Source organism: Hyaena hyaena, unplaced genomic scaffold (genome assembly GCF_003009895.1).
Source record: "Hyaena hyaena isolate Hyena2069 unplaced genomic scaffold, ASM300989v1 scaffold_403, whole genome shotgun sequence".
Taxonomy (NCBI): Eukaryota; Metazoa; Chordata; class Mammalia; order Carnivora; family Hyaenidae; genus Hyaena; species Hyaena hyaena.
Window position 1 is genome coordinate 588,960 of NW_024081035.1, and position 24,108 is coordinate 613,067.

The window sequence follows — 24,108 nt, forward strand, 5'->3', positions numbered from 1 at the left end:
CTATTGGAAGAAAATGTCGTCTAGGACTTCATAGCTAGAAAGAAGTTGATGTCTGGCTTCAAAGGACAAGTTGACTCTCTTGTTAGGGGCTAACACAGCTGGTGATTTTAAATTGAAGCCAATGCTTATTAACATTTCTGAAAATTCTCAGTGGAAAAACAAAGCCTGGATGAGAGCACGTCTCTTTACTATGTGATTTATTGAATATTTAAGGCCACGGTTGAAACCTCAGAAAAAAAGATTCCTTTCAAAATACCATTGCTCAGTGACAATGCACCTGGTCACCCAAGAGCCCCGATAGAAATGCACAGTGCCGTAATGTTGTTTTCATACCTGCTAACACATCTCTTCTGCAGCCCATGGATCAAGGAGTCGTTTTGACTTTCAAATTGTTTTATTGTAACAACTACATTTTGTAAAGCTGTAGCTGCAGTAGATCATGATTCCTCTGATGGATCTGGGCAAAGTTGAAAACCTAGAAAGGATTCACCATTCAAGATGCAATTAACATTTGAAGGAGGTCAAAATGTCAACTTTAATAGGAGTTTGGCAGAAGTTGATTTCAACCCTCATGGATATTTTGAGGGATTCAAGACCTCAGTGGAGAAAATAGCTGCAGATATAGTGGAAATAGCAAGAGAATTAGAAGTAGAGCCTGAAGATGTAGTTGCAATCTCATGATAAAACTTTTATGGATAAATGGGGCACCTGGGTGGCTCAGTTGGTTAAGCGGCTGACTCTTGATTTCAGTTCAGGCTGTGATCTCGGGGTTCGTGAGATGGAGCCCTGCGTCAGGCTCTGCACAGACAGTGCAGAACCTGCTTGGAATTCTTTCCCTCTCTCTGCCCCTCCCCTACTCTTTCTCTTTCTCTCAAAATAAATACATAAATAAACTTTAAAAAGAAGACTTTTATGAATGAGCAAAGGAAATGGTTTCTTGAGCTGGAACCTCCTAATGTAGATGCTGTGAAGATTGTTGAAATGACAACAAAGAATTTAGAATATCAGCAAACTTTGCTGATAAAACAGTGTCGGGGTTTGAGGGGATTGACTCTAGTTTTGAAAGATGTTTTATCAAGCAGCAACACATGGTACAGAGAAATTATTCATGAAAGGAAGAGTCTATGGATGTGGTAAACTTCATTGTCTCATTTTAAGAAATTGCCACAGCTCCATCAGTACTTAGCATCCATCAACATCGAGGCAAACCTTACAGCATCAAAAAGACTACAACTATAGAAAGTTCATATGATAACATTTTTTAGCAATAAAGTATTATTTAATTAAGGTATGTACAGTTTTTTAAACATAATGCTACTACACATATAATAGAGTACAACATAGTATAAACATAACTTTTATATGCAGTGGGAAGTTTTAAGAATTCATTTGACTTGGTTTACTGCAATTTTCACTGTACTACACCGGTCTAGATACAAACCTATAATATCTCTGGGATACGCATGTAATAGTATTAATCCCTGCTCTCATTTTCTTTGAATTAAAACTCCTTTTTGCTTCAGGAAGTTAAAAAACATTCTGTCTTCCATTTCTAAGTCCTTGACTTTGTTAACTTCTTAATAGAAAATATACCGATCTCTTCTTCAGAGATTTCTAATCTAGGTTACTCTAACTACATTACTTTACACATCTGCTTGTCTCACTTATTTGAGAGTGGAGAAAACCAAAGTTTTCTGTCCCTTTTGCTGTTTGCGGAAACCCATTAGTGTTAGAGAGAAGAGACTGGGTCAGGGTTGTTGTCTTTATATCTTATTCCTGCCTCAGTGTTTGACGTAGTGTTTTATGAAACAAGTGCTGAAAGAGAATTTCATTAGTAGTTGTTTTTTGTTTGTTTAATTTTTTATAAACAGCAGTACTTGTCACTACACTCAAGTGAAGATAATAGTTTTGGTTACGTTTCACATTTCTGCTTCAGGTGATGTTAACTTGTCCCCCAACTAAGAGTCATAAATTTAATGAAATTACAGAATAAAATATAAGCTAATTTGCTTGCACAATATGCCATGGGTTTGAACCTTTTACTTTTTTTTCAGTTCACTGACTTCTAGATAAAGATGAGCTGTACTCAATATCTGTTTATCAAACTCTGTAATAGTTTGGCTAGCATTCCACATGTGTTCCTGAGATAATTTGCTCCATTTATTCTCTAAAAAATATGTTTGATGTTCTACTAATTTTCTTTGCAAACTGCACACGGTTATTGGTTACAAATTAAACTGCCTGTGATTGAGAAGGGCCAAGAATGGAAAGTGGTTTATTCTTTCCATGAAAATAAATATGTTTAGGAGGAAGACACTAGTATGGAAAACAGCCACAGTGTAAAATCTAGAGAACAATTAATTGCAAGACAGTGTTCAAGGAGTTACATGTTTATGTCTGGAGATAGCAGGGGGACCTAGTGTGGAAGAGTTTTGAGAACAGAGGTTTGGTAAGATGAGACAGGTTGATGGAATAGCAGAGAACATGTATTTGACATGAGACAGGAGAAAGTGATTGTACTTTATAGAGTCAAAGAGAAACATAGTGAAGGAGTTTAATGTAGAATAATGATGTAAGAGGACACAAGGAATGGGTTTCACTTGTGAAAGCTAGTACAGTACTCATAAGCATGAGTGGGGAGAGAATGGAGAGAGAACTGTTGGAGGCAGGGATTGGTAGTTCTTGATGACTGAATGTGAGGAATAGAACTGGTAATGGAAGGAGACAAAATAACCCAAATAACTTCAGATTTCTAATCTAGGTTACTATTGACAACTGGAGAAATCTAAAGAGGGTGGTTAACTGAGGATTGGTGAGTTTGTTGGTGTATTGTATGGTGAAGAGTCTATAAACTTTGTAATTAGACCAGTGTTTTTAAATCCCAGTCAACCATTTCCTAAAAGAGTGGTTATAGGCAATTTATGTAAAGTCTCTGGACTTAAGTTTCCTCATTTTTTTTTTTTTTGGTTTCCTCATTTTTAAGAGGAAAGAAAAAAATGCTTTATAGGATTCTTGCAAAAGAGAAATAAAGGCACATATGTTTTTTTGTTACCATTCTTCAATTTTTCACCCTGAACAAGCCACATTATGTGTATATTTACCTTATTGTCAGCTGCATAGAATGGTAGACGGCCAGAGAAGGCAGATAGATGTTTTTGAAAAATATACATGTATAGGGGCACCTGGGTGGCTCAGTGGGTTAAGCGTCCGACTTCGGCTCAGGTCATGATCTCACAGTTTGTGAGTTCGAGCCCCACATTGGGCTCTGTGCTGACAGCTCAGAGCCTGGAGCCTGCTTTGGATTCTCTGTTCCCCTCTTCACTGCCCTTCCCTCATTTGTGTGTGTGCACGCCTAACCTCTCTCTCTCTCCCTGTCTCTATCAAAAATAAACATTAAAAATTTTTTTAAACAAAATTTACATATATCCCAGAATTATTATTTTGATTTACAAAAGGACTAGAAATATTTTTTAAATGGCCTACAAACCAACTGTTGTGATTAGTAATAAAAATACAAGATTATAGGATCTCTCATATACTGAGTTTCCATTTATGTAAACCATTTCTGGGATTATTCATTCTAAAGAAGAAGAGGGCTAGTAAATGGTCAGCTATGTTTAATTCTCAGCATTTCTGAAGTTCTAAAATAGAAGCATTTAAGTTTTTCTTTTTTCTGAGTCTGTGACCTCAGTGGGAAGCTTATTGTTAACATGTCTTAAGATCCTAAATATATGCTAGATAGGTAAAAAGCATGACTTTTATCTACCATTCAGTTGTAAAAATAAAGACTAATATTCTATAGATTAAACAATTTTGTAGATACGTGGGGATAAGACAACTAGGAAGATACCGAAATATGTTCAAAGTCACAGTGAATGAAGTGCATGAAATTTTGTTGCCCTCTCAAGGCCCTGTCATTCCTCCAAGAGCATCCAGCAAAAAACTAAGCACCTCGGGTGAATGTGCAAAATTATTGCTAATAAGCAAGGTAAATATTACCAGTTGCAGAAATAGTTGAGTCAGCAGAGGCAGAAAAAACACATTGAAAAATTATAGCAAAAAATATTTGAGGAAAGTCTGCAGATTAATTAATGGAAGAAGATGATGAAGCAAAAATGAAGTGATCCTTAGGGGTATTTTAGACACTGCAAGATAAGGAGAGTACTAATGAGTTCAAGGATAGTGGATGCACTGTGATGATGCTGTAAAGCCAGAGGTTTGGAAAGGGTCTGTGTGGTACTTTTCCAAGGGTAGGAAATAGGACCTTATGGATTTGAGGCCTAATGGCTTTGTGGCCAAGTTCTCTAAGCCTTTGAGGGCTTCAGGATGAACTTTTGGCACCATTTTATGTTCAAGACTATGGCTGGTGTGCTCAACATATTGTAAAAGAGATAGACAGGATTTGGGTAACTGGACATTACTGTTGGGTTTTTTGTTTGTTTTTGTTTGCATTATGTTTTTAGTGAGAAAAATACATAAATGGTATGTGAAGCCCATAGATGTAAAAAGATGGGAAATAGACTATAGCAGAAAAGCTGTATCAACAGTTATTTTGAAAACTGTATCAAAATACATGTATCACAATACTTACTTTGAAACATGTATCAGATCAACTAATATTTTGTAAGAATTTTTTAAATAGTGGCAAAAGAGGGAAGAAAAACTAGAAAATTAAGGCTAGTGAAAGACTTTGATCATGTAAAAATCTGGAAGCTATTGGGGAAAAAATAGGTAAAACAAACAATGTTTTGAGGTTGTTACCTCAAGCACCAGTAGGTTTTATCATAATGATTGTACTGATGTGTTTATAACCTTGTGAAATGTGTTGAATGTCATGAAAAGATGCTTCATTTATCTGTAAATAGCCTTGGTAAATGTAGGGTTATTGTATAGTTTAATGTTTTTTTGTTTTAAGTGGTAAGAAAGGGAGGCACACTTATGATGGTGTGGCATAAAAGGCAGAGATGCTAAATATCTTGCTGTGGGCCAGGCAGCCTCCTATGGACAAAGACCTCCAATGTCAATGCCAAGGTTGAGAAACTCATTTAATACACAGAATGAAAGAGCAGAACACACATTTTTTTCTTTGTGTTTCTTCAAATACCTGTGATGCTCAGATGACCTGAGGTGAAGAACAGTGTTTTTGTTTTTAATTTCCAGTATTTGGTGGACCTATAAATTTTACCTTTTGTAAAATACAATAATTTCATAGCACATCAAATTGTTGTAAAAATTGCTGAGTACTCTCAGTTTCTGCACTTCTCATGAATGAGTAGCAGGGAATTTGTAGATTGGCATCAGTCTGTGGACATTTTGAATAACACTATTTTAGAGCTTTGTCTCTGAATATTCTGTAATAAACTTGTATAATTTTGGAAATTAAGGAAAAGTTTTAAAAAGATTCATGTATTTATGACAATTTGGCAATAGGGGGTTGCTCAATGGAAAACAAATGTGAAATATGTGGAAACTTCCACAATTAAATTAGGACACAAATGATTAATGAGTTAATAGTTGCAAGCATTTGTCAGCCACTCCCATTCCATAGTCCAGGCAGATGGCCTCACTCCTTCCCAGAGATCCCTGACACACCCTCAGAATCCTTCTTAAAATAGTAATGAAAGCCATTCCCATTGGAAGGGAGTTTGTTTCAGATATGAAATCTACTTATCATCCTAAATTATGTTCTAGTGGTCTTGAGTATAATAATTGTGATTATCTTAACCTTGTATTTTTATTCTGATTTTTTAAAATAGCATTTCTGTTTTATCGTTATTAAAAATCTCAAAGCTTTTCATATGCTGGTCTCATCCCATGTATGCTATTCAGAATCTTAATCACCATAAAAAAAATTTGGCTGTGACAAAAATATATCTTGAGCCAAAGCAGAACATAGAGTAAAAACAGTGACTGGTCTAGAGAAGAAAGAAAATCAAGGTGTACTTGGGTTTATATTTTTCAGAAGTAAAATCATGGAGGAACTGTGATACATTTTTATATAGTTTTTTGTTTCTTTTATTCATTCATTTACAAGTCTCATTTACAAGTCTTTACTAACCACCATGTGTACATCAAGCACCATTCTTGATTGAGATCCATCAGAACAAAATAAGCAAAACCTTATGCCCCTATGTCTAGAGCATATGTGGATTTTTTTTCTTAGAAACCTAAAAACTCATAAAAGTATATAGCTTTAATAACATAGAATTAAAGTCACATGCATTTCTATTATGGAAGCACTAATATTATCAGCTGTGAAATTAAACAGTAAGCTAGTAGTAAATGTGTATTGAGGTAAGAATCACAAAATCAGACTGTTTTTCCAGACTGTGTTTCCTCTTTCTGTAAAGCTGGGATCTGTACTACCTTGTAACAGTATAGCCAATATAAAGTGTGAAAAGGAGTGCAAAAGCACTGTGCAAAGTATAAAATGTTATATATAATCAAACTTTTTTTATTTAAATCAGAAACCCTAATGATGAAAAATATAGATCTATCCGGATTGGAAACACAGCTTTTTCTACTAGACTCTTACCTGTCAGAGGAGCCGTTGAATGTTTATTTGAAATGGGCTTTGAAGAGGTAAGTATGTTGAAGGGTTTCTTTTCCCCAATTCATGTACAAAGAATTTGTTATAGTGTTGATGGATAATTAAATAAGATAACATTTTTTTAAATTAATTGATCATTTTGGAAATCTCTGCAGCTAGTGTTTTTCATCTATTAGACATTTTAAATGACTTTTAAAGTCACAGTAAATATGCTTTAAAATCACAATAAAATATAACAACTCTCCCTTAATCCTTTAGAACAGAGAGATCAGGTATACAACCCAAAGACCACATTGTGGGTCACTTTAGACTTTAGGCAAAACCCTGCTTTGTGAGCAACCATGAATACGAATAGGGTCTAATAACCACTTGTCTCCGGTAAGAAATGAGAAGAGTAGAGACAAAGCTGCGTTTAGTTACCACTTGTTAAGGGATTTCTTCTGTGATAGAGAAGAATCTCAGTATACTTTTTTGATTTTAGGTCAAAGTAGAAGTTTGGTGTTTTCATCCTCTGGAATCTGTAGCATAGTTTGTGACACAATGAAAGTAGTTATCAACATCATGAATTTTCTGTGTGTATATATGCCTAACCATTTCTAGTTTATGGAATACTGAAAGAAGTAGAACTGGGTTATGGAAACTTGGTAGTCCACAGCAGGCAGAATTGGCAAGGCTCTAGGAATTGTTAAAGCGATATGCTGAGTTGCCATAAGTACTTTCCTTTCTGCCTCTCTGCTTTTCTCCCCAGATTCTGTTCCAGGCCCTGGAGAGTATAGTAGTGAACTAGAGAAATAGATCCCATCTCACGTGGAGCTCGGATTCTAGTAAGTTAGACAAAAAGTAGACATGAAAGCAAAGATGAGTGCAAAGAAGAAAATAGGGCGTAGAGATATAACACAAAGCAACTATAGAGGCAGGCAGCTATGTATGGATGAGTGGTCAGGGAAGGCCTCTAGGGAGATAATATTTGAGCTGGGACCTAAGTGAAAAGAAGTATTTCAGGTACCTGATGCCCTCAAGTCAGAGTACTCAGATGATTCACATGTCCAAAGCACTGCCAGCAGGAGTAGCTTTGGCACAGAAAGTAGCTGCACAGACAGGCAAGAAGCCAGGGCATGTGTTTTGAAGACTGTGGTAAAGACTTGGATTTCATTCTAAGTGAAATGGGAAACCACAGAAAGTTTTTAGGCGGGGAAGGATATTTAAAAGGTTATTCTAGCTGTTGTAAAGGGAATGTTCTGGATGTTCTGGGATGGAGGCAAGGGGTGAAGTGGGGAGGACCAGTTAAAAAGCGTTTATCAGCCTGAGGGCGAAACAGTAATAGTTTGTATAAGTTCCATGAAGGCAGACCCTTTTGTCTTTTTCTTCCCTATGTTGCTAGCTCCTAGAATATATTGCTGGTACATTGAGGCACTCAGTAAACATATGTTGGATTAAAGGCTGATAGCAGTGGAGATGGGGATGGGGGTAAGGTAGAGGCATCCAGAATTCTTTTTTGAAGCAGAGTCTGTAGGACTTGCTGTTGAACCAGATGTGGGGTACACGGGAAAGGGTTGAAGGATACTTTTAGGTTTTGGTTTGAGCACCTATGTGGATGCAAGTACCATTCAGATTGAGAAATCTTGGAGTATAGCAGATATTGGGAGAAAAGACTACCTATCTTTTGGATAACTCTAACTATTATACTGTTAAACATAGCAAGTATGCAATTGGACATAAGTCTGTAACTCGAAAGGAGAGGTTAGGCCAGAAGTATAAATTGTGGCGGTATCTGCTTGTAGTTACTCACAGACATCTGAACATAAAGAATTTAAAAGTGTAGAGGGAAAGTTGAGAACATAGCTGATTTTATTCAAGGAAGTACAGATTTTTTAGTCAAATGACAGGAAAAGTTAGTAAATGACAACTGGAAACTACTAATTTCTCATTTTTGAGGTGTCACAGATTCTGTGGAGTCATATTTGTCTTTCATTCAACAAATATTTGAGTGCTGGGTGTGATGACCAACCGTCCCAGTTTGCCTGAGGCTGTCCTGGGTTTAGCACTCAAAATCCCACGTCCTAGAAAATCCGTCTCGGGCAGACCCAGAGGTTGGTCACGAGTGCTAGGTAACAAGCTGAGGCCTGCCATAGTATTTGACCCAAATAGAACCACAGTATCAGAAAAGATTTGCATGTTTTGATCAGACTAATTTATCCTTCAAGTTTCTGATTGGCTTTGGCCTTCCCACTCAGGACCCAGCCGAAGTCCGTGTGTTATCAGTGTGACTAAGTTGCAAAAGGAACCAGTGGAACCGCGACTAAACACTACCCTCAGAAAGAAACTTTGTAGGCTCTAAGCTGAAGTAGGACTCTCTCAGACCAATCCCAAGTGTTATATTTTGTATATTAAAAGTCCTGGACACTTTGGGGCCTACTTGCTTTTGAGACTGAATTCTTTGTGAAAAATCTGAGAAAGAGGTTGAGAAAGACTGGGATTCACATGGCTGTGTGACTCATCAGGCTTGCTGAGTGGAGTGGTTCTCACTAGGTGCATAGGAGGTGGGCAGTTTTGGTTGTCATGGTGACTGGACTATATAACCAGCATTTAGTGGGCAGGAAGGGGGCAGCTTTGCTTAACATTTGGCAGGGAGAGTTGTCTTAGCAAAAATATGTTAAGAAATATGGATTTTGTTAAATACCAGAATTCTCATTGATAAAATGTTACTGGATCTAGTGCAAAGCCTGTAATTTTGTCCTTTCGTGAAAATACACTGCCGTTGATTACACTTTTTGGTACAGACACTTTGGCCGTGATCATACATTCTTTTGGGACTGGTCCTGAAAAGTTGGAAGGGAAGATAGCATCTCTGTCTTTTCGGGCCCTCTCTGAGGTGTGGACTGAACATGGAACCAGAAACCTATTATACTGTATTTCCACCTCTCTCTGCAGTGTCTTCTACCTTTCTCAGTGCTGCTCCACTGACAGTATGAAATGGAAACCTCCGTATTTGGTTTTGAATTAGGTGTCTGGTTTCTCTTCCCAGACCTCATCAGAGATGTGAGGTTCTGATGTTGGAAATTTATTGTGATCCAATTTGTGCTAATCATGTATGTAATCATCACAGAATAAAAATACTCTCTTTTGTTCAACGCTTCCAACTCTTAGTACAAGCTTGTGGTTATTGGTCTCTATTCAATCTGAGATGACTCAATTATAGCATAACAATTAAGATTTTTTAAGTTTGAATCCCACTCCACCAATTGTTCTGTAGCAGCAGGCAGGTTATTTAACTATTCTGAGTCTTCATATTTCCATATAAAGAGTAGGGATAAATGTAATACCTACCTTGCAGGGTGGTTGTGAGAATTACTTGAGATAACATATGTAAAATGCTTAGTCCAGCACCCAGAACACATAAACACAATAAATGATTGTTTTGTTTTTACAAACAAACAATTACTATTATGAGTAACGAATATATAGAGTTTATTGGCCTCTTCTGGCTTTTTAAAAGGGATTCATATGGAATTAATTTTCATGTCATTAATGAGAAATGTCTTGGTCAGTTGATTCTCATAGGTCTGCCAGCACCAGGGAAATAAGATCATTCTCAGTTACGGAGTTTAACTGAAATGCTCACAATCTTCAAGTCTTATTAATACACGTTAACAACTGTTTTTATCTCCTATGTAGTTGGCGGAATTACTGTTTTAACACTGTTGCTTCTCAGCGCCTTAAAATTTAATTGAATATATTTTCACTTAAACTTTTTTTCTTGTTTGTAATTTTCTGTTTTACATTGTGGGCTTTGTTGTAATGTTTATTGTATCTTAAAGCACTCTGATTATATTGTGAGTATTCATTAAATGAGTCAGTACTTGAAGAATGGGACTTTTATGGTTTGATTGTTTTGTTTGGACCACCTTTGTATTTACCGCTAACAATTCATAATTTTGAATTGACCATCAGGGCATACTTTTTGTTTTCTTGGAAAAATTAGTGGATCCTATATACAGACAGCTGGTCATACAGCTTTCTTTAAAGTCTTTGGGTTTAGGAGATTCATAACTTCTTGGTTGACCCTTGATCCTTTTGTATGGCTGCATCTCTAGGAACTATTGTTACTTCATAGGGACTTTCACAGAGAATAGTAGTGATATATCTACTGGAGAGAAGATAGGAATGTACGTTTTTGTAATTCTTACAAGACTTTGTGACTTACTATTCCTTAAAGAAAATACTTTCCTAAAGGCCTTTGAATCAACCAAATAAGCTAAGCATTATATGCTAAGAAAGAGACCAATTTTCTTAATTTCTTAGTTTACATATAGGCATTTTTACCTTTGACTGTTTTTTTAAAGAAGTGCTATAATGGTAGAAAAATACAATGATGGTTAATATCTGAGGTATTCTATAGTATTGGTTTCATTTTATAGATCTATATCTAAAGGACTGTCAGTATGAAGCCAAAGTTAAAATTTTTCCCGTTTTTATAAATTCCAGGGAGAAACACATCTCATCTTTCCTAAAAAAGCTTCAGTGGAGCAGCTGCAAAAAATTCGTGACCTGATTGCCCTGGAAAGAAGTAGCAGATTGGGTGGATCAAATAAGACTCACAGAGTAGAATTATCTCAGCAACCTGCATCCGGTCCCCAGCTTCCTACAACACAGTCTTCAAATCCGAACGGGTTAACCCAGCTTGCAGGGAGCAGTGAAGGGCCGTCACCCAACCTACCGTCTGCTCCAGGGGTAATGTCAGAATTAAACCTTTCTTACCCAGTTCAGAGTATTGAAACAGCAAAAGCTTTGAAACATGTTGGGAGTTATTCCTGAATATATGCCCTCCGTATTTTTGGTTCTTAGAATTCTAATATATCAGATTTCCTTAGCTCTTTAAAAAATTGTCATTTTGTAACAAGTTGGGAAAATAACCATCTTTTTTTGTACTTTTTAATCTTAACTTTCAGTTTATAACTTTTTAGGCATTTCATCATCACATAAATGTACCCATTGCCTTGGTACTTAAAACAGTTCTATAAATTAGTATATGTCTTTAAAGCAAAATAACAGACTTGCTGGACAGTGGCAGTCATCGGAGACTTCCTCTCCTGCATCGACACTTCTGATCTAAATTTTACTAGCTGTTATTCATTCTGGGGATTATTCATTCCAATAACCAAACCCGTTCAACCCCTCAGTTTAGTAAAAGAAATGAGCTTCTTTAAGTTTAAAGTAAATAATAATGTGTTAACTTATTAAGAGTGGTGCTACCAGATTAGTGAAGTTGAGTTAGCAGCATACACAGATACATACTTCTGTAGAACTGGTATCAAACTTGGGATCTCTTATAGGCATCCCTGGTACACTTACTTTGCTGATCTCATTTAACAGGAAACTATCCTGTTTATAAAAATCCCTTTTGATAGAAGTCCTTAAATTTTCCTCTGAATTTTCACACTCAGAAAAACTTCGTGATTTTGTTTTCTATAGTAATTTTATTAGTAGGCAGCTTCAACTCGTACCCTCTTGTTTTGATTTTGGTAAAACATCTTGTCATTGTCCTCCATAAAGTAGAACCTCTATCTAGAGTCCGTTATTAAATCTACCCTTAATCTCCTGTTGACTAATTCCCTGGTAGTCAAATGATGGTGGTCATTTCTTTGTTTATGCTGACAAGACCCTAACCTTGTCTTTAAAAAATAAAGAATAAAGGTGGTAAGCGGTAAGGGCTGTCAGGGGAATGGATAGAGAGTTACTGTCCTTTCATAGAATTCTTGCTGAGTGGTTTCTAAATTTTTGTGTGTATGCGTGTAAGACTAACTTCTCTAAAACAGATTTGTGCTTCAGTGTATTAAATTAACCTTGAAGTCTTTAAAATATTTTCTCCTCTCATTAACTTCACAGCTAATGTTTATTATTTTTTTTTAACGTTCACTTGTTTTGAGGGAGGGACCTCAGAGAGATGTGTGCGAGAGGTGTATGCGTGCCACTGGGGTGGGCGGGAGGGGTGGGGAGTCAGAGAGAGAGGAAGAGAGAGAATCCCAAGCAGGCTCTGACAGCGGGGTTTGATTTCAGGAACCATGAGATCATGCCCTGAGCCCAAATCAAGAGTCAGATGCTTAACTGACTGAGCCACCCAGGCGTCCTTACAGCTAATATTTATTTACAGTAATAATAAATACAACTAGTATTTGTGAATACTTTCAAGAAACTGGTACTGGATATGTTAGATCAACTAATAATAATAATACTGAGTGGCAGTGGACTTTCCATGAGATAGCATACGTGTTAACTTTGTTAACTATAAAGGTTTGCGCTTGGTAATAATTATTTCTATAAAGTATCTGAGCTGCTCCATTAAGTACAAAATTATCACAGAGTAACAGTAAATGTGACTACTTAACTCTAATGTGACAGGATAGTAACTCTAATCAGTCTGTTCTTTGGAACAGTGGTTTCCACTCTTTTTTGATGGCACATCTTAACAGTAATACAGCGTTGAGTACCTAACCTGGTACTCATTTATTTCCTTATAAATGATGTACTTGTAATATGTTGTGTGCCTTATAAGACAATTATGTAAAGAAGGTGAAACAAAAAGTAAATTAAGAGACACTCAGTGGATTCCTTTGTGCTCCTCTCATGAGCTGTGTGTTCCATCTCAGAATGCCTGAGGTCGTCTTCAGTTTGGCAGTTAAGGTTGATACGGAAGCTCATTTCACTTTATTTTTTAGCACCATTTCTTATGTTTTCTAATCATAGTGTTAAAATGTATGTTTTAAGGTTCCTTCATCTTTTGTTGAATCTCAGTGTTACGGTTTAAAATGCACAGTAGTAACCAGTTTTACAAAAAAGCATAATACGTGAAAACATTTTATTTTACACAGTTTTACAAAAAAGCATAATACGTGAAAACACTTTATTTTACAAAATAGCTATTTCCTAGACTAAGTACTATTTTGTTAGTGTTTTGGCTCAGGAAATCCATTTATATTTTCCACTCTTCTGTAACCTCTTTCCTTTTTTTGATTCGTAACCTTGCAATTCAGATATACTTTGAGGTCTTTAAAACTCTGTAATCACCAGAAAGCCACTGGATACTGTACTAAAAACAAAATGTCATTTTATTGACAAAACAAATGTAGAATTTAGAAGGAAATAAACTTTCGTAAAGGCCTATCCTTTCAGTAGGCAGTCTGTTACTGACTTATTTCTCTAGTCCTTGGAACACAGTAACATATTTTGAGTTCCTTAAGGGAACTGGGAGAAATTAGAATGAATCTTGTTTTTTATTGCCAAGTCTTGGTTATCACGGATCACTGGAATACATAGTCTAAAAAAGTGGGGCACCTGGGTGGCTAAGTAAGTTTAAGAGTCCAACTTCAGTTCGGGTCAATATCTCATGGTTTGTGAGTTTGAGCCCCGTGTTGGCCTCTGTGCTGACAGCTCAGAGCCTGGAGCCTACTCTGGATTCTGTGCCTCCCTCTTTCTGCCTTCCCCTGCTTATGTACTTGGTCGCTCTCTCTCGCTGTCGCTCGCTCTCTGTCTGTCTGTCTGTCTCTCTCCTTTCTCTTTCAAAAATAAACATTAAAACATTTTTAAGTATTTTGTTATTTAAGCATCCATCACCACTACTTGTTATACTACAGAATTTGACAATTAGGTTTTCCTGCCTTGCTCCTCTTGAGTGGACATACTAATTGCTAATTAGAATAGACCAAACTCAAGCAGCAAGAGAAAGATTTAACATGGGTATAAAGTAGACAAATCCTGAGCACTGATGCACTCATGACTGTTAAAATATTCCTTTAGTTAAAACTCCATCAGGTAAAATTATGAATTATAAAACAAGGTGATAGTCACTGATACTGAAGTTTGCCCATAAGCTTTTCCTTTAAACTGTAAGTACTGGCATATATTGGTACTAAATAAAAGCTGATGGTTGCTAGAAATTTCTCTTGCTGCTTTTTCTGGATATCTTATGTAAATGAATTACACAGTATGTGGTTTTTTGCTTCTGGCTTCTTTCACTTTCATGTTTTTGGAGCTTATTCATATCGTAGGATGTATCAGTATCTTATTCCTTTTTATTGCTGGATAGTACTCCCTGTTGGACGTTTGCGTTGTTTTCCCATCTCTGCCAATTGTGAATAATGCTGCTTTGAACATTCACATCCGAGGCTCGGTGTGGACATGTTTTCATTTATCTTGGGTAGATTCCTAGAAGTGGAACCACTAGGTTGCATGGTAAGTTTATGTTTAATGTTTTAAGAAATTGCCAAAAAAAAAAAAAAGAAATTGCCAAGCTGTTTTCTAAAGTTGCTGCGCCATTGTTCATTCTCACCAGCAGTGTGTGAATGTTACATTTCTCAGTATCCTCACTGACACTTGTTATGGCAATTTTAGTGGATGTTAGGTAGTATCTCATTGTGACTTTAATTTGCATTTCCCTAATGACTCAATTGACTTTTACATTTGCTGGTTCTGCCTGCTGAGTGTCTAGTGTTCCTATAGGACTTAGTTTCCTGATAGCCCTTTATATATTTTTATACCCTTTGCTTTCCAAAAGTAGTTTTGAAATAGCAAAGATAGTTTTTCAAAGACCTAGAACCTTAGAATGTTAAAATCATTATATTTCCAATTTTGTGACTTTATCTAGGTTGCAACCATGATTCTGAAGTATGATTTGGTTAAAATAGTCTTCAGCAGTTATTATACAGCTAGTTTATGATGCATGCTTATATTTGGCATATGCCTACTTTTTTTTAAATGTATGTGGAATCGTTAAAGGACTTTTCATTAACTCCAACCATTCTAGAAATTATTGCCCATTGTGTGTATGTGGGTATACATTTATTTATTTAGAAGAATTACCATTTGAGGGGCACCTGGGTGGCTAAGTCAGTAAAACCTCTGACTTTGGCTCAGGTAATGATCTCAAGGTTTATGAGTTTGAGCCTCGGCTCTCTGCTGTCAGTGTGCAGCCTGCTTCAGATCCTCTGTCGTCCACTCTCTCTGCCCATCCCCTGCTCTCTCTCTCATTAAATAAACTTTAAAAAAAATAACAAGAATTACCATTTGAGATTATTCTGCTGGAATTATAAATATATGTTTAGACAACAATAACAAAATGAGTTGGTTGATATTTATTTGTTTGTTTATTTTAATGTTTGTTTATTTGAGAGAGAGACCAGCCTGTGAGCAGAGGGGTAGAGAGCAAAGGAGGAGTATGAGGGTGGGGGAAATCCCAAGCTGGAACTCATTTGAGTGAAAACCAAGAGTCCAGTGCCTAACCAACTAAGCCACCCAGGCACCCCTGAGTTGATTTGTTTTTAAACTAACAATCTCTTAAGAAACCTTTTAGTCTGTATCTATATATGATATTTATTAGAGAAGAAGTCTTCTATTTGAACATAAGATTTAAATGTCCAATTTCTTGTTGGGAACTTAGCATCGTTAAAGGTAAAATATATCTGTATAGCCTTCAATAAGGGATCACTTAAATTATAACACATCCCTATACCAGAATTCTTAGCATCTGTTAAAAATAATGATGTCTATTTTGGTATTAAGAGAGTTATTATGTGTGTTTAGGTAAACATAGAATTCCAAAATTAAACAACGTGTGTGTATGTGTATAATATTTCAATTTTCTTATTAAAAATGCACATACATAGAATTTAAGATACAAAACAGATGAACAGAAAGGAAGGGAAGCAAAAATAATATAAAAACAAGGAGGGGGACAAAACACAAGAGACTCTGAAATACAGAGAACAAACAGGGTTGCTGGAGGGGTTGTGGGTGGGGGATGGGCTAAATGGGTGAGGGGCCTTACGGAGGACGCTGAGGACGCTGCTTGGGACGAGCACTGGGTGTTATACATAGGGGATGAATCACTAGAATCTACTCCTGAAATCATTATTGTACTATATGCAACTAACTTGGATGTAAATTTAAAAATAAATAAATTTTTTAAATGCACATACATAAATATGTTCATTTTAAAAAGGTCTGGAAGGCTATACAATGAATTCTTAGCCATAATTTTATCTGAAGGTGAAATTACAGATGATTCCATATTATTTATACCACTTAGTATTTCCTGAGAATTTCTAATAACAACATTTATTACTTTTATAAATAGGAAAAAAGGAGGTTTTGTAAAAAATGAGGTAAAGTAACAAGTTGATTAAAACGATAATTAAAAATTATTAAATGGAACTTTTGTGTTTAAAAACCGGTTCTAAATTTAAAAGCCACAAAAGAGCTACATAAAGGCAGAAGGAAGACTGATGGGCCTGGGGACCGTTGGTCTTTACTAAGAAAGTAAATTTATTAATACTGCTTTGATGGGTTATATCACATAATTTGGCAAAGTATACCTAATCTTTTTTTTCTTATAAAGTATCTTAAAAATATTTCACTTTAGAAACCAAAATAATTAGAATCCAAGTATGATCAGTGAAGAAAAACATCTTTATGATTTAAAACCAAACAGATTGTACATTTTAAACTTCTGTTTGGACTCCAGATATTACTTCAACTCTCTCAGGCAATTAACGGCTGCCTTGTGTTCATGGTTACCCAGCGGCCGCAATCGTGCAGTCCGCAGACCTCTAGTGTTTACAGAGCTGTGCCATCGAATGTGTAAAGAAGTAAGGCAAGAAAATAAACTATTTTTCAGGACTGTCTGAGTGCCATTAAAAGCACAAAGGATTCTTTAATCATGTGCACTGTCAGTAAACTGTTCAAGCATATCCATTCAATATATGTTTTTGTTTGTGAATTATATACATAATTACATAGATGGTTTTTATTATTTTTGTTCATAAGTTATATATAAAAGTATACTATTGTGTCATTATACTCTGTTATAAGACAAGGCCAATAGAAGCTAGCAGGTAAATAACATTTAAATTTTTAAAACTGTATTAATCATCTATCATTGATGTGGATGTAAATGAATGAATTTGGATATAACTATATTTTAAATAGTCTTGATAATTTTGAATTTAGGGGCAAACTTTGTCAGATATAAGTAGGTTGTGATTTATGTATTTAATCTTTTTGGCATTAAAATGGAGCTGTTGAAGGGCTCATACCAAAAAAAGTAGAAGATGAGTTAGCCCTGCCATTTCCTTCTTGCTTGCATGTGCTTGGAGTATTAGTATTAGCTTCCTTGCCTAGAGGTCTTTGAATCTTTGGTTTTGGGTTTTTTGTTGTTGTTTTTTTTTTTTTTTTAAGTAATCTACACACCCACCTGAGGGCTCGAACTCACAGCCCTGAGACCAAGAGCTGAATGCTCCACCAGCTGAGCCAGCCAAGTGCTCCAAGTATTTGTAATCTTTCCAAGTCAGGTTGACGGTCAGTTAGTGAAAAATACGTAACATAACCTGTAAGTTCACTTAGCCAGACACATATGAAATTGCAAAACCTTGTAATGTGGTGAAACTCGTAGCGGGAGGGAACATGCCAGTTGTTAACTCCCCCTGTACTTTGTGGTGCTTTTCTCTCCTTAGGCTAGCTTCTTTAGCCTCAGGGGAGCCACTGATAATCCAAATACGAAATATTATTATAACTTTATATACTATATAAATATATAAGCTGTATTTTTTGGACAAAATAATATAAATAGAAGTTCTAGTATTTTCTGTGCACTTTCCAGTGGGCCATTTTGTGCAGTCACTAAGTTGTGCACGTAGACCACTTTGGGACACAGTTCCACAACTAAGTTTCTTACAACTTGTTTTCCTTATTAACATTATTATAACATTATTGTTATTATTATAACATTCACTTCTTATTGAGATCATCAAATATCTCCATGCTGCTAAAATTCATGTACTTTTTTTTTTTCAGTTCATTTTTACTTGACCATTCATCATCTTTAGTTCAGTTTATCGTTTCCTGGTTTTCCTTCTGCTGCAAGTGGCTCAACTATTGACCCATTTAGTTGCTCATTCAGAATCCACAGATCATTCCTAAAGTATTTTTCTACTTTTCTAACTGCCTCCTGACTTCACAGTTCAGTCACCAAGACTTGTTAATCCTAAATTCTTTTTATTGCTTTTCTACCATTACTGAGGCATCTCCTTGAAGCCATCAGATCTTTCAGTTCTGCAGACCCCTTTGGGTCTTTTCATAACCTCATTTCTCCACTCTGCAGCTGGGATATTCTGAAAACACAAATCTGATCCTTTTACTCCCTCACTTAAGTATCTTTAATAGCTTCCCATTACAATGGAAAGAGACCAAAAAGATCCAAGTGCTTACCGACTCAGCTTCATCCTCAGCTTTCTCTCTCCTCTTCTTCCCGGTTCTCTGTACCCTTGACACCCTCATATTCTCTCTGACCGTTTATAATTTGCTGAGCATGTCCCCCCTGACACACACACTCCCCAGCTACCGACATGCTGTTCCTTCTGATAGGAATGGTTTTTTCCCTTTCCTGTTTATTAGCCTTTTCTCATCCTTTATAATTTACCACAAATGTCATTTTTTCGCGGAGTTCCAAGTTTGGAATCCCTGTTGTACAATGTCCTTATCCTCTGTATTTTCCTTATAACTTTCTTACGCCTGTGAATAAATTGTCTAACTTAGCACTATATCCCCAGTATCTAGCACATAATAAAGGCTCATTAAATATTTGAGTAAGTGAATATTGTACCAGTATCTGTTTCTTCATCCATAGACTACTTTGTGAGGATAATATCCTTGACTGTTTTGGTCTCCATTATTTTTCCAGTATGTAACACACACACACACACGCACGTTTACGCACAAATATTTATTGACTTAATATGGTAAGTTTTGTCATTATTTGTTTGATGCCTTTCCTTCCCTTAGACCATAAAGTGATGGTGTCTGTCTTGTACACCTATCCCCAGTGCTTTAAAAAGTGCCTGACATTAAATGGAGTATTTGATAATGGTTTTTATTTTTAAACTTAATCTGACTATGGCCACCTTTTATTTTTATTTTTTAAATTGTTTTTATTGTTTGTTTATTTTTGAGAGAGAGATTGCGAGAGCACAGCAGGGGATGGTCAGAGAGAGAGGGGGAGACAGAGGATCTGAAGCAGGCTCCGCACTGATAGCAGAGAGCCTGATGTGGGGCTGGAACTTACGAACTGAACTGTGAGATCTTGACCGAAGCCAAAGTCAGACACTTAACCAACTGAGCCACCTAGACACCTAGACACCTCTTGGCTACCTTTTAATATATACGTACAACCCATTCATATTTAAGATAACTGCTAATATGTTGGAATTTTTTTCTGATACCTTATTTTGTGTTGCCTGTGTCCTTGCTTTTTTTCCCATTTCTGTTTTACATTGAGAACATTTTCTTCCATTATTTTCTCTTTAAAAGTTAGAAAGTTAGGGGCGCCTGGGTGGCTTAGTCGGTTGAGCGTCCAACTTTCGCTTAGGTCATGATCTCGTGGTTCTTGGGTTCGAGCCCCGCGTCGGGCTCTGTGCTGACTGCCAGCTCAGAGCCTGGAGCCTGTTTCACAGTCTGTGACTCCCTCTCTCTCTGACCCTCCCCTGCTCACGCTGTCTCTCTCTCTCCTAGAAATAAATAAAAAATATTAAAAAATAAAATAAAATAAAAGTTAGAAAGTTAAATATCTTTTTGTTTTTCTATTACTGCACTTAAATTTTTAATGCAAATATTTACTTTTACATATATATATGTACATATATATATATATATATATATTTTTTTTTACCAATATCTTATAACAAGACAGGAACCTCAGAAAGATTTTACTTTTTTCTGCTCCCTTCCCTGCTGTCTTCTTTATGAGAAGATTTGAGATCTTTTTTGAACAGCAGTTCAATTATTATTTATAATAATCAGAACTTAGGTTTCAGTATTTTTTTAACTTGTCCCTGCTTCTTTTATCTCATTTCCTACTGGGTCATCTCTTTATTTACTTTGATGATATTATATTTTGAGGGGAAAATAGCTTCACTAAGAATTCTTTTAGCTAAGATTTGGGAATGATACACTTTCTACACTGTTACATATCAGAAAACATATTTCTTATGCCCTTCTGTGTGATTAGTTTGGGTATGAATCCTGTTTCCTGGTCATTGTCCCTCAGAATTTCTTTTTGTTTTTAATGTTTTTTTATTTGTTTTTGAGAGCAAGCGAGAGAGAGAGAATGAGAGAAGGAATCCCAAGTAGTCTCTGTGCTGTCAGCACAGATCCCAACACGGGGCCCACACAGGACTCAGTCTCAAAAACTGTGAGATCATGACCTGAGTCAAAATCAAGAGTTGGAGGCATACCGACTGAGCCACCCAGGTGTACCCCCTCAGAATTTTTTTTAAGTTTATTTATTTATTTGGGGGGGGCATAGCAGGAGGGGCAAGGGGAGAGAGCGAGAGAGAGAGAGAGAGAGAGAGAGAGAGAGAATATCCCAAGTAGGTTCCACGCTGTCAGTGTGGAGCCCATCGTGGGGCTTGAACTCACGAACCATGAAATCATGACCTGAGTTGAAACCAAGAGTTGGACGCTTAACCAAGTGAGCCACCCAGGTGCCCCAACCGCTCAGAATTTCAAAGATTTTACTTCATTGTTTCTAATGAGATGTTTGATTCATTAAAGCATTTTAGGATTTTGTTCTTACTGTTACAAAATGTCCCTATTATATGTCTAGTTTTATCCGTCCATTCATCCTGGCTCTTTTCTTCAACTGTGAGACTGTCAGAAATTGATTTCCATTATTTCTTGAAGAGTTTCTCTTCTGCACTTTTTCTGTTCTTCTCTCTAGACTTCTCTTAACTGTATTTAGGAACTTTTGGATTTATCCTCAATGTCTGTTGTTATTTTGGGGGGGGGGAGGGGTCTTTTTTTTTTCGCCACATTCTCAGTCTTCTAATTGATCACTCTTTAGCTATGTTTATTCTACTGTTTGACACCATCTGTACTTTCTTGTTTCAGTGTTCAAAATTTTAATTTCCAGGATCCATAGTTGTCTTTTGCTGAATACAGTATACTCTCAAATCTCTGAGATAGACTTTTTTTTATAGTCTTTTTCTGTATTTGCTGCCATGGCTACAGGGTTAGTTCTTCTGATGTTGATTCTTGTTGTATCTTCTCAATGGTATGGGGTGTTGCAGATCAAGTGAGACAGAGTTCCCGCAAGCCTGCCTGTGACTACAGCATCTGCTTCTAGCAATTGTAGGGAGGGGTAGCACATGCTGCAAGGTGGGCTGTACCAGAAATAGCTGTTCTGAGCTTGGAAGTGTCTCTTTCCTTTTGGGCATCTAAGCATTCTCCCTCATTGCTCAGAGGTGCAGTTCTTTGTTGATAAGGAGCAGTGGGGGTGGGGTGGGGGAAATATCCAGCTGTTCCTCCTGCAGAGCTTAGCCAGTGTTCCTAATGCTCGCTTCAGGGCCCTTCTTTGGCTCTGGATCCAGTGGCTCCTCTGCCCTTGGGATTATTTTGAGAACATTTCTTAGTTTGTGTAACCACTCTTTTGCGGGGGCGAGGGACATATTGCCATGGTTTTTCCTTTCATCCATTTGTGTCTCTTTTCCCTGTTCAGGAATTTTGCAAAATTCCTGACCCCTTGAGAGTACTCCTCTGTTAATGCCATATAGAGTTTTATTTAAAAATTATGTTACTGGACACCTCGGTGGCTCATTCAGTTAAGCATCTGACTCTTGGTTTCAGCTCAGGTTGTGATCTCACAGTTCATGAGTTTGAGCCCAACATTGGGCTCTGCACTGAAAGTGCAAAGACTGCTTGGGATTTTTGCTCCTGTGTGTGTTCTCTCTCTCTCTCTCTCTCTCTCTCTCTCTCAGAAAATAAACATTAAATTTTTTTTCCAAAATGATGATACTTACAGGGATTTGAAGTGGAAACGCTGGCATTCAGGTGCATTGTCAGAACACTGTGTTGATCCAAACTTTTAATCAAGAATTTTGCATATCCTTGTTTAAATGTATGCTCAATGATAAAATATATTCAGAGGGGGAAAAAAATACATATCTTAGATTGTGACACAAATACGGGTATGTCCTAAAACAAATTTTATAAAAATTTTGAGCATAGTTATATATTTTAGTGAATTCATACATTCCTCTTTATCTGTGAAATCATAGAACCAGTGTTTTCTGTTATGTGTTATCTTTGTAGCATATAAAGAAAAGCTAACTTCAGTGTTTTTTTCTATTAGGTTACCACTGATTCAGTCATTCTAAAAGTTCTGCGGTCCAACATTCAGCATGTGCTGGTCTATGAGAACCTTAAGCTCCAGGAAAAAGCACTGGCTTGTATTCCAGTCCAAGAACTAAAAAGGAGATCTCAAGAAAAATTATCTAGAGCTAGAAAATTGGATAAAGGTAGTGGCTTTATATAACTGTTCATTGCTAAATGTACATCATTGATAACTAGAAATACTGAAATATGATGCCTTTTGCTGTGTACACCATAACATTCTAACTTCTTTCTATGTTGATGTTTAAGAAGTTAAAACAGTAGTAAAACTTACTGCACATACCTCATGGACACATCTATTAACACTTTTTTTTTTAACCTCAGTATGTATTTGCAGTTTAATCACTGGTATATGAATTTTTCTAGGTATAGTAGAACTTTAGTCTGTGGAACAGATGATAGCAGTATTAGTGAATTTTAATGTGAATCACACAGAAAACACATTCAGGATTAATCTATATGATCAGACCATTGACTCTCTTTGATTAATAAAGAAATGGTATTTACTGGTTGAGAGTATGAATCTTGAAGCCGACTGCCCTGGAAGAGATTCAGCTCTGTCACAATAGTGCATTGCTGAGCCACTCATTTAATCTCTAGGCCTCAATTTCTTCACTTGAAAGTAGAGTGAATTTTAAAAATAAATGAATGAGATGGAACATGTAAATGGCTCAGAATGGTACCTACCACACTCACCAGCCAATAATTATTTGTGTGTTATCATTAATGGTTTTAGGATTTTTGTTATTAAATGTTTCCAACATCAGCATTTTTACTTTGGATTTTTATGTAATTAGCTTTTATCTAAGTCATTTCTTAATACTGTTTCTAGGGGATTGTGTAAATTTTTTGTTTAGTGTCAGTAAGCAGTTTTAGCTAATCTAAGTCCACCTTCAAAAACAGTATTCTTCATGTATAGTACAGATACCTTTTAAAAGAATTGTCCCAGTTCTTCCCCCCCCGTCCTTATGACATTGCTCTCTTGTACTGCAGTCACCCAACAATACATTGCTGCTGCTATTAGACAAGTTACTTTTTAGGCCACAGATAAGAGCAACACAAGATTCTCTTTTACCTTCATGTATTACTTTTCTGACACTTCCTTTCTGTTGATCAGAGTTTCTGAACTATACCTTTTTCCTTCTTCCTGCAGAACTTCTTTTCATATTTCTTTCAGGACAGCTCTGTCAGAGGTGAATTCCCTCACTTTTTCATTGCCCGAGGAAGCCTTTATTTCTTCTTCCCTCTTGAAGGATAGTAACACTGGGATATAGAATTGTAGGTTGGTGAGGCTTTTCTTTCAACAACACTTCATTCATTCCAGTCTTCTTGCCTGCATTGTT

The 24,108-nt window shown here is 36.4% G+C and overlaps 1 protein-coding gene across 2 annotated transcripts in view; it reads left to right on the top strand.

The window, feature by feature from the left end:
* NGLY1 (N-glycanase 1) overlaps positions 1-24,108 on the top strand; it is a 57,508-nt gene that overhangs the window by 3,617 nt on the left and 29,783 nt on the right. For both annotated transcript variants that reach the window (XM_039251926.1, XM_039251927.1), the window contains exons 2-4: positions 6,468-6,582; positions 11,036-11,281; positions 22,725-22,890. In XM_039251926.1, coding sequence (XP_039107857.1) covers positions 6,468-6,582; positions 11,036-11,281; positions 22,725-22,890 — 527 coding nt within the window. The remainder of the gene's footprint in view (positions 1-6,467; positions 6,583-11,035; positions 11,282-22,724; positions 22,891-24,108) is intronic.